This window comes from Nuphar pumila, chromosome 13 (genome assembly GCF_984573655.1).
Source record: "Nuphar pumila chromosome 13, dmNupPumi1.hap1.1, whole genome shotgun sequence".
In the NCBI taxonomy this organism is placed as follows: Eukaryota; Viridiplantae; Streptophyta; class Magnoliopsida; order Nymphaeales; family Nymphaeaceae; genus Nuphar; species Nuphar pumila.
In genome coordinates this window covers 94,704,615-94,715,433 of record NC_143261.1, presented here as the reverse complement: position 1 = coordinate 94,715,433, position 10,819 = coordinate 94,704,615, and the positions used below count along the sequence as shown (strand labels likewise).

At 38.8% G+C, this 10,819-nt stretch overlaps 1 protein-coding gene across 2 annotated transcripts; it reads left to right on the top strand.

Moving 5' to 3' along the window:
* Window positions 1-709: 709 nt before the first annotated feature.
* On the top strand, window positions 710-10,479 carry LOC149819274 (uncharacterized). Of its 2 annotated transcripts, none has more exons than XM_089984414.1 (3): window positions 710-947; window positions 1,265-1,560; window positions 9,165-10,479. In XM_089984414.1, the coding sequence occupies exons 2-3, from the start codon at window positions 1,319-1,321 to the stop codon at window positions 10,093-10,095; spliced, it is 1,173 nt and encodes a 390-aa protein (XP_089840540.1). In that variant the 5' UTR covers window positions 710-947; window positions 1,265-1,318; the 3' UTR covers window positions 10,096-10,479. The 2 variants fall into 2 exon arrangements, with proteins under 2 accessions (XP_089840540.1, XP_089840539.1); XM_089984413.1 differs by lacking the exon at window positions 710-947 and having other exon boundaries at window positions 981-1,560; window positions 9,165-10,129; window positions 10,221-10,479.
* The last annotated feature ends 340 nt before the right edge of the window (window positions 10,480-10,819 follow it).

Genomic DNA, 10,819 nt, shown 5'->3' with positions numbered 1-10,819 from the left:
GGAAAGAGTAAGTTCATCTCTGCCTCCATTCCTACACCAGGATAGTTCATTCCTGCCTCCATTCTCGTTTCATGCACTTTGTCTCCTGTCCAAACAAGGCAAGGCGAGGTGGGGAATGGCATTGGATAGAAATGATGGGAAGAGAAGGATTCATGTGGAAGACCTTGAATGATTTTCTTTTTTGGTTCATGTCACCCACCTTAATTGTTTTGGGATGAAGGCGTCGTTGTAGTAGCTGAGTCTTATCAGACCCCTACGGGCAGGCTGTTTATGCAAATTTATCCTTCCAAAAAAGCAAAAAAAAAAAAGTGTCAATCTCGAAAAATATTGAGATAAATGATAATCAGCAAGCCAAGCTGCATGATGTAGTCCTATCGCGTTTTCTTGGCGCCTTTTTGCTGATTCGCGGGAACGTGCAGAATCCGAATCGGATCCAGTCCGACTCGTATAAACTTTTAGCCAAATGACGAAAATAGCCTTATCTTTGTTTTGTCCTGGTTGGGTCAGTTGGCTCCCGGTGGATTCAAGTTGAAAAAGGTTGTTTTTTATTTAGTTGTTTATTTATTTTTAATGACAAGGAAACGTCCCCAGGTCAGTTAATGGAACCGCGTCCTGCAAAGTAAATCTTGGGTGGTTGTGAGGATGTGAGTTGAAGGCACCGGAACAAACCCCGGTTGCACCCAGGGTGCCCGTAGCTTTCAGAGGTGAGCCAAGGCAAGGAGGTGGTCGTGGGTCCCATTCGGAGTTTTCCTCACTTCGGCAAGGGTTTTTCGTTACAAAAAAAAAAGAAGAAGAAGATCTTTTATGTGTCGCGTCAAAATCGTATTCTTAAATTCCCTTTTTTTAAATGGTTTTTCGTAATCATTCGACATTCCGTCATTTTCCTTTAATTGGGAAATCAAAATAATAGGTATTCGTTTCGTATGATTGTTTTTGGGGTGAATGAGGTAAGCGTTAATCCTCTTTGACCTAATTCTTGATTCGTTATTTGTTTATCTTTTGCTTTTCGCTTAAGTTCTAATGTTGTAACTCCGTACTCTCTCTCTCTCTCTCTCTCTCTCTCTCTCTCTCTCTCTCTCTCTCTCTCTCTCTGTAAAAGTTTGTTGTTGGGATTCATGGAAATTGAGAATTAGGGCATTTCTTTTATGGGGACCAATTTTTTGGGTTGGTCATTTTATGATGAATCTGAGGGGTTTTTACTTCCTTCATTTTGGTTCTGAAACGATTCTCGGTGAATCGGACGTGTAAATTGCGGGTCCCATAGATCGAATGAAGGATTTACTTCCTTCAATTTGGAGACGTAATCGCTGCTGCAACAATGAATAGCTGTAGCGATTCGAAGAAGAGCAACAAAATGGTCGCCGTCGAGGAGGAGTTGGTGTTGCGGCACGAGGAAGACGGTGTGGGAAGGGAAGATGGGGAATTGAATTCCTTGCTGACTTTGCAGAAGAACGGCAGTTCGAAAAGGGGTAGTAGCCGTCCGGCGAAGACCCGGCGGAAAGTTCAGTGGAACGATAAGAACGGTGACAAACTTGTGCAAATTCGCGAGTTCGTGCCGAGGTAATCGGCCTTGAATGCCTTGTGGGAAGTTTGTGTTTTTCGTCGTGAATTGCATGTTGGTGATGTATTCCTTTTTCTTTTTTCTTTTCTGTATTGTTTGATTCAATGACTTGTTTTCGATTAGCCTTCATTTTCATTTAGTTTGTTTTTCGGTTTGATATCTATTTCTACTTTTTATGGTATTTGTATCATTTTGATTTGTGATGGTTCTGCAATTGTAACACTCATTGTAGCAAAGAACAAAAGCCTGATACACAATCTTAAGGTGTTTTGGGAAGCAATCAATCACATTTTTTGGTTCAATTGGTTATCATTCATCTTCTTTTCCTTTAATTTGGGGACCTGGGTATGAATTTCGTTTTTCTTCTTTTCAGTCCTTATATCTCACAGTTTTATCAGAGCATTGAATTTATGTCATAATGGAGGAGAGTGAACATATATTACGTAAATTCTAAGGTAATTTTGCTTAACATCAAAGTCATTTTTCTCTCCGGTAGTCAGTCCACTTGATTGTCCTGTAATTCTTTGATCTGTCACAGGTATCTTGGTTATGCTCTTACAACATGGGAAAAAAGGTGCTTGACAATTTACATATGTAAATTAGGTTTCTAATCCGATTTAAGATTGAAGAGTCTGCCTATTGAGATTTGGATCGGGATCCTGAGTCTCTCTTCAGTTATGGTGTCGTGTCTTACACATATTGGTTGGGGTAACTGGCTAGTCTTGGTTGGAGAAGGGCTCTCTATAAATAAGAAAAGAGAAGAGCAACATGTGAAAATGTGGTAAAGAAAATGTTCAATATATATGTAAAAAAACTAGATTCAAAAGATCTAGCTTTTGATTCTCACATTTTTATACATGTGAGGAAATAGGTACTTTGAAGCTTTAAAAGACCTAACATTGAAGTTACAATTTATGTCTTTCTCACGAGTGTTGCTCTTGATTCTCACATAGCAAATATGTGTTTGTTGCTTCAACATTGAACACATGCTAATTGATAGTCTTGGAATCATGTCAGAATCTACATATCAACTCCACTAGCTCGAGTAGTTAAGTTGCAGACAAGGAACTATTTTTTATTATTTTATTTTCTGGAAAGTAAGCTATTGTCCGTCTCATTCTTCCAGTTATTAAGTTCAAAGTTCAAATATTTACAAAGCATAATGTATGTGTTGGAATTTTATTCAAAATGCTTCCAAGACAACTCAAATCTTCGTGTCTTTTACGTGAACAGTAGAATTTTGTTCTTAAAAATTTATCGGTCAGGTAATCAATTGCATCACCTATTTTATCATGAATCATATATTGCAAGATGATCCTTCAATGCTTTTCCATCTACATAAAATAGATATTTCTGGCACCAAGAATACATAAAAAATAATAAAGTACATGGAACAACTGTGAGCAACTAGAGGAGGTGCACATGTAGGATTTACCTTTAATTATTTATAAAATGGTTAGACACTTTTTAAATGGTTGGAATGTATGTCAAACATGAATTATTGGTTAGTCTGATGCATTTTGGTTATCACAAAGAATTGGGGAGCTTGAGATTCAGTTGTTATTGAGCATGTCAAGTAGCTGCACTGGGAGATCCTGTGGCAGACATGGTGTATTACATAGCTTCTCCGCTGGTTTTGCAGCTTTGAATGGTTTCATATCTGTTGTGGGAGAAGCTGACATCATATCTTGATGCAGCAGCTGATAATAAATTTTCTATTATTTTGTTGATCAATCCAATCAGAGTCCAAGAAAAATAGTAGATGGTTATATCTGATAACTGTTTTATGAGGATTGTGATGATGTATAGCGTATGGCATTTGTGGCTCTTCCCAGTTTAAGAGTCTGAAGATGCCAAGAATATATATTAGTCCCATGCAAAAGCTAAACTTTAGATTCAAGAGAATAACTGACATGCTCTCACTTATTCTCTTTCCAATTATTCATTGGTTTTAAAAGGCAGTCTATTGTTGCAGCTTAACTACATTGTTTCAGCTCTTGTAGAACATGCCCAAAAGTTCCTTTTGAACAGTCTTCATTTTCGCTTTGATTGATGATGCCTTTAACTTGGCTAATAGGTATTGTGTCAGCTCATTAACTTGGTGACCAAGGTGGGTTTTCCGTTTTCCCCAATATTACAAATATAAATATAAACAAATAAATAAATAAATTATATATATGTAGGGCATGTGTGTGTTGTGCGCATTTATGTTTCTTTGATTGTGATCTTTGTCTTCATGTTCTATTGTTTTGGGAATTTAGCAAGTTCATTTATTTATTAAACATAAAGCTGTGCCTCTCATTGCAAGTGTGGTAGCATAAAACAAGATCATGCTCTCTCACTCTAACATGCTTTGAGGGCTGTTGGTTTGAGGGTTGATATAGGAACTCAAGGTTTTGTATCTTTGGTCATGCTTCTCTTTCCTCTTCTTCTTCCTCCACTTCTTTTGTTAATATTTACTACCATGTTAGCTGGCTGTAAACTGCATCTTACTATGTCAACCTGCCCAATTATTAAGAAAGTTGATGAAGATCTAGAAAACCTTTTTTCAGTATTTTTGTCAATCTGTCTGTCAACTTCGATTTTGGCCCTTTTGGCTCAACCTGACATGTGAATGACGATGGTTTTTTTATAGACATTATTGATACCAAGTTTTTTCCTATAGGGTTCTCAAGATCCTCTCCATCAAATTTCTAACTCCATCTACCCCTTATTGATTTGAAATTATTTTATCTTTTCCATTTTATCCCCTGGTCATTCATTTATATGCTAATGAGGGTGGTAATATATAGATAGACTTGCTAGCGTTCTAAATTACATCCTGGAGATAAGAATGTGAAGGATATGCAAATTGCACGTGGTGGTCAAGTCTGTAAGGGAAAGATTATGCTTCCCTATGGCTAAGCCTGGATTTCTTGGATTCGATCCTTCTTAAACTTGTATATGCGTAGACACATGAAAGATGTTAACACTATTTCTCTAAGGTTAACTGCATAAAAACTAGGTAAGTAACCTTTGAATAAAAGGCGGATGATGTCCGTGAATCTGCTATTGGTCATTGCTAGCTGCGACCCTCTTCTACATGATGTGTCTTTGGTACATGCATGGTCATGAATGTATCTCGTCATTGAAAAGTTTCTTTTGATCTGCTATTCTGCTTTTTCAATACTTATGAGTGGTGGAGTTGAACAATTGTCAAAATATGCTTGAAAGAAGTTATGGTTATGATTACAGCATTTCAGGATTGAGATGGATCAATATTGTTTGCTAGCATACCTACACTTTGAAACTTTAATAAGCTTGTACATGCAATAGGTTTGTACATGTTCGTCTATGACGATTCTGTAAAATTTATTAGTGAATAGAGGCACTTTTGCTAGAGGACATGAGACTCTTCTATGGCTGTCACTGGCTTACATTTTCTGTTTTTCTGCATTGGGCAGTGAACCAAGAACCACAACATGGTGTCTGAGTGTTAGCAGAATCCTTTTCACTTCAATGTTCCTACCCCATTATACTGGGGTCATCTCTACCTTGACCTGGAACTTTTTATCACAGACCTCATAGGACCTGAAACCTGTTTAAGGCTCCTCATTGTTATGCCCATGACTGGGAAAACCTGGATACTGCCTGAGTCTCTGACCCATTGATAGCCCCGCTCGCATTTGTGCAATGCTACATCAATCTGTGCTTCTTTGCTTCACCATAATGTAACACTGAAAAAAGATGAGATTTGAACTTGCTAGTTGCCAAATTTGTTTGTTATCACCTTTTTTTGTTCTGGTACATAGATCTCTGCTCTGTTGAATGCCTAGTTGTATCTGTAGCTTTTTCCTTAAAGAGTGTCACATTTGTCTCTCTTTTTTCTTTTGTATGTGCAGTGATTCAAGTGATGAGGATTATGATGATGATTACTCAGATTCATGTGTATGTGTAATAATGTAAATCATGGTTGCTATTCTTGAATTGCTTAGCTTTGTTTTGGAATAATGACACTGGCTGCAAGCTGACATGATATAGATAAGGGGATTAAGGATCCCGTTAAGGAAAAATTCTGGGATCACACGAATTATTGGGTATGAGGAGTGGATCCATATCAGAGACTGTTAATCAGTTTGACATGTCTGCATCGTTTGATCCAGTAGCATTTATCACCTTGTTTTTTAATTTGGAGATTATCTAAAGAAGGTGTTGTCCTTACCATTCAATATAAATGGAGAGTGCTCAGCTAGGTGATTCTAATCATATCAGATTGCTTCTGCTAGTTAGGCGATGATAGTTTGGGGTGTAAACTGCGTTGCAGCAAGGAGAAGGCCTGTGTTTAAATTCAAACGCAGATTTTACTTTGGCAATCTCTTATACTTCGAGAATTTATGTAAATTATGTACAAATGAAAAAGTAGGATGAATGTAAAGTGTAAAAGTTAGTGTACAAGCTCTTTAACCTGTTGGCTTTTCCTCTTTATAACATATTATGCATACCTCATCCCTGTCATTATATAACATGGTGATGAACAGGCTCTTTGTTTTTCAACTTGGTACGTGGTGTCTGTGGTAGCTTATAATGGCTCACAATGCAAAATTGCTCTGACATATGCCTACCATGTGATGTGGCCACTTGTTTTGAAGCAACAATGCCTGATTTTCATGACTTGCATTGTTTATAATCTGGGAACCATCAAGAATTTGATTGATGAATGCTAATAAATAGTGGTCCTAATGTCTTGCAAGCCTGATGATTTATGTTTATACATGTCGGTAGTTGCAAGAAAGCAGAAATGTGTAAGCCTCTGTTTACTGGTTTCAAAAAAGGTTTTGGTGGTAATTTGTTTACTGTGGCCCCATGCATATTCATGTCAACTTCGAAATGTGCACGTTGTTCCAAGATTTTCAAACTGGCCTGCTGGGCCAGTCTGCTGTTGGCAAACATTCCTTAAGTGATGATTGCTCCCTCTCTTTCATCTTGACCTAACGTCATTTCTTTTGCTGTTTGAGCTCATGTTAACCAATATGGGTGATGTCTTGAACTTGCGGATAAAATGAATCATTTGATTCATGCACTAAGAACCCAATCCTTGGCCCCTCTGACTAGGGGTGGGCAATGGGTCGGGTGGCCGGTGGGCCAAGCCTACCAAGCCCACCATAAGGCTGGGTTTGGGTCAAGGTTTTAGGCCCTGAGCAGTTGGTTACCAGGCCGAAACTCGGCCCGTTTATATACATGGACTGGTCCCTGGTTGGCCCACAGACTACTGGTAACTATTACTATTTACCTAATTAGTTACATTGATTATATGGGAAATAAAAAGATAATTAATTGGGTAAATTAATGTTTCATTTAATTCATTGTTTTGGGTATTATAAGAATTAATTTATAAATTTCATTAAAAAATAACCTACAAATGGGTTTGGGTTGAGCTGGACTGACCTGCTGAACATGGCACATTGGGTCAATGGGCAGGGTCATGGGCTGCTCTTTAAACTCGAGCCCGTTAAAAATTGAGCCCAAACTCGGCCCATTAATAAATGGGCTGGCCAGACCATGCTTAAAACCCGATGCTCTAAACGGACTTGGGCAGGGCAGATGCCCTACCTGCCTTTGTCTGTGAAGGAGGGGATTAATGATATTTTTTAAAATTTCATCTATTTTAAAATATTGTGATATTAACACAATAAAACAAACTGAAGCTCAAGTCATGACCCACTTTAAACAGGCGCTCGATTGTTGTCTTGGGCTCAGGCTTAGGTTGCTAGGACAAAAGGGCTCGGCACAGGCATAGAATTAGCCCAGAAGGGTTGGTCATGTAGTCAAGGTCCTTCATGCAGGCCTGAACCATGGACCTAGTGACATACTTTTGGGATTTGATGCAAGCCTAATTTGCTTGGGCTGCCCATTGAAGGGCTCGGCCTGGGCTTTGAATGTTAGGACTTGAATCTGTCCGGTCTTAGTGGAATTGGACGTGTTCAGTTGAAAATGGCCAGCCTTTAGCCAACCCAGATAGGCCAGAGACCTATTCATACTACCAAGGCAGTTATTTAACCACCCATATACCAGTGAGATTCTAACCTGCAACGTCCCATCCATGGCATGGTGACTTGCACAAACTGCTCCTAACTTGCAACGTCCAATAAAAAAAAGTATAATTGAAAAAAGGTTTGAAACACCCTACCAGTTAGACAACCGTACCATTTGGGGTTCGAAATTGCAACGTCCAAACACAAGGTGCGTGCACTAACTGCTCCTGCCATATTATTGGAGCCCCCGTAGATAGGTTTGAAACTTTCAAAGCCGTGCAGGAGGCCAATTTTATATTTAATTTTGTAAAATATCTAAGGTGCATTATGCTGCAGCTACGGCCTTGACTCTTGAGGGATGTACCTAGGGGTGTCAACTGGTCCTGTTTGATTCGGACCCAGGTGGTACCAGACTTGGACCCATTTTTTTGGTATGGTATCGAGTCTGGACCCGGAGTCTAATCGGGTTCACTATAAGGGAAATCATACCTGGACCTGATAAAAACTACATGAACTAAACCCTGACCATACCCAATAAAACCATATTTTTTATCATTTTTACATTGAAAAATTACGGGTCTTAATCGGAACTGGGGTTAGGTCCGGGTCTGGTATAAAATTTCACAAACTATACCGGGGTCCATGTATTAATAGGACCTTTAGCTATTAAACCTGTTAAACCGTAATGATTTCTTGACTAACAGCTGTTTTGTAGAGAGAGAGATTAGTTAATGTAATAAAATGAGATAACTGAGTAAATAATCGTTATGACATCATCATCCCCAAGCTTTGTCTCAATTAATCACTTCCCATAATTGCAATTACATGTTGCAATAAAAAAAGGGCCTAAAATCACCACCACCCCACACCCTCAAATAACCCTTTCCTTAAATGACTCATATGTGTAAATATGTGCCCCACATTCCCAACAGCTATATTTTTACACTTTTTAAATTCCCCTGGCAACAACGGTCATATTTTTTTTCAACCGTTTTGTCCTCTTTATTGCATCTAGCGTTGTCCCAGTCTCCAGAGGCCAATGGGCCATCACAGAGCGAAGCTCGCATTCCCTGTCTTCTCTCTTCTTTCGAACCTTTAGCTATGGACTCCAACCCTCTCCTCATCTCGTAGATCAAACCCCGAACACATCAACCCCTCAAAACCAAAAACTTTAGGATGGGGTGCTTTCTTGCATGTTTCGGTGGTTCCAAAGGAAGAAAAGGGCGAAGGCCAGCAACCAAAGTTCTTCCAAGAAACACGGTAAACTGTTTTTTTTCTTCCATTTTCTTCACTGGTTTCTCTGTGTATGTGAGAAAACAAATATGGGTATTGAACATATGGCACTTTCTTGGACTAATTCATGCTCTATTTGGTCGCAGAATTATGAATTCCATGAATCTCAGTTACCAACTTATTCTTTGAAGCCTCCCATTACAGAGGTCCAGGGATATTCAAATTCAGAATCAATGTCAGATATGGGGCTTAATCTTCTATCCTTAAATCTACTTGTTCTATATCGCTGTATACTTTTTTTCTTTCAGATTTTGACTTGAAGAACCTCCTTCTTCTCCTTTTTTTTCCTTCGTTTGCAGAGAGAAAACAGAGAAACCTGAGGTGGTGAGCTTTAGATCCCAGAAGAAGGTTACTTTTGATCTTCAAGTGAAAACATATTCAGAGGTTCCATCTCGCGAAGAGTCGGAGTTTTCGTCAGAGAAAGAAAGGAAGAGAGATACTGAAGATGAAAAAGAGGAAGAAAATGAAAGCCGAAGTTTGACATCTAGTGAAGATAATTCTACAACTTCCACCACTTTTTCATACCCTGCTTCTCACAGATACCAGAATTGCAGACACAGTGATGACGAGGATGACGACCTTGATGATGATGACTACGATGATGATGATGACTACTGTGATGGTGATGATGAAGATGCTGATGATGAACATGAAAAGTCGTTTGAATGGTATTCTTCTTCATTTGAGTCAGAATTGAAAAGCGGTTCACCTCCATCAACGAAGAAAGAAGCTGATTGTATGAATCCGAGGCCGACGGTGGTAGTTCGTTATGCACGTGATCGGAGTCAGTATGTTCATTCTGTTCTAAACCCGGTTGAAAATGCCTCACAGTGGAAAGTACTAAAGAGCAGAGAATCTAAGAATACAGCACTACTGAAAGAGAGGAAGGAAAACATCCCATGCACGCAAGAATCAGTGATCAAATTCAATTCGGATCCACGACAGGAAATGTGCGTTGATGCTAGTCTCTCAAACTGGTTAAGTCCCAATGACGACAGTGCAAATGCCAATTCAAGCATTACCCATGTAGTAATTTCTGAAAAAATCAAGGTTGGTACTCTTAGCTCCGGTAAGATTGCAGAAGGGAGGACAGTTTTTGGTGCATTGGCAAACGAACAGATCAATCGGACAACTCCTCAAAGATCACCATACTGGGTTCCTGATGGAAACTGGAATCACAAACCCATGGCTGTGGATGAATTTTCGAAGAAAAGCTGGTCACGAGATTAAAGGAATACCAAATGCAACCAGTAAATACAGAGAGGTACCAAGTCGAACAGAAGGCTGGCTTAAGTTATGAACTTATGGATCTGACAGAAAGGGAAACTAAAACTGGTGCAATTTATATGTTGCAGGATCAGAGAGTGGATTGGCATTCAACTCCATTTGAAGTGAGATTAGAAAGCGCTTTATGTAAAGGTTCAGCTGAAGCATACTCTAGTTGTCCTCTTAGTGTGCACTGAGATTCTAGAGACTGAAGTTTGATGGTGTTATGTTGGGTCATTAGAGATTGCATTTATTTTGTGAAATTATTAGAAAAGTTGAAATTTTAGCAGGTTTTAGAATATGAAGTATTCAAGTTTTTATATGTTTGAAGCATATCTTTCGCTATTGTACGGATATCAGCAGTCAAGTAGTGTAATAGTGATTCATTTGAGAAGAGATTCGTGTCATTGTAATTTGTATCCCTTAACAACCATGCATGAAATGAAAAAAGGGATGAACCACCTTTCTGATGCATTTCATCATTCCATGAAAGATAATTTTCTTTCTGAAATCGCTTGGAAGAAGATAACAACGCCTTATCTATGGTACATTGATTTTAGTAACTATAATCTGGTCGATGCACAACATCTTCAAACAAATGTTGGACATCCTCTTCCATCAGGCTCATGAATATCAATTGGTTGAATTTGCTAAACTTTCATCAAGGAGAACTGAATCTTTAACAAAT

Coding starts and splice junctions, on each gene's coding strand:
- LOC149819274 (XM_089984414.1), top strand. CDS start 1,319: ATGAATAGCTGTAGCGATTCGAAGAAGAGCAACAAAATGGTCGCCGTC. Junction 1,561..9,164: donor ATTCGCGAGTTCGTGCCGAG/GTAATCGGCCTT, acceptor CTTCGTTTGCAG/AGAGAAAACAGAGAAACCTG.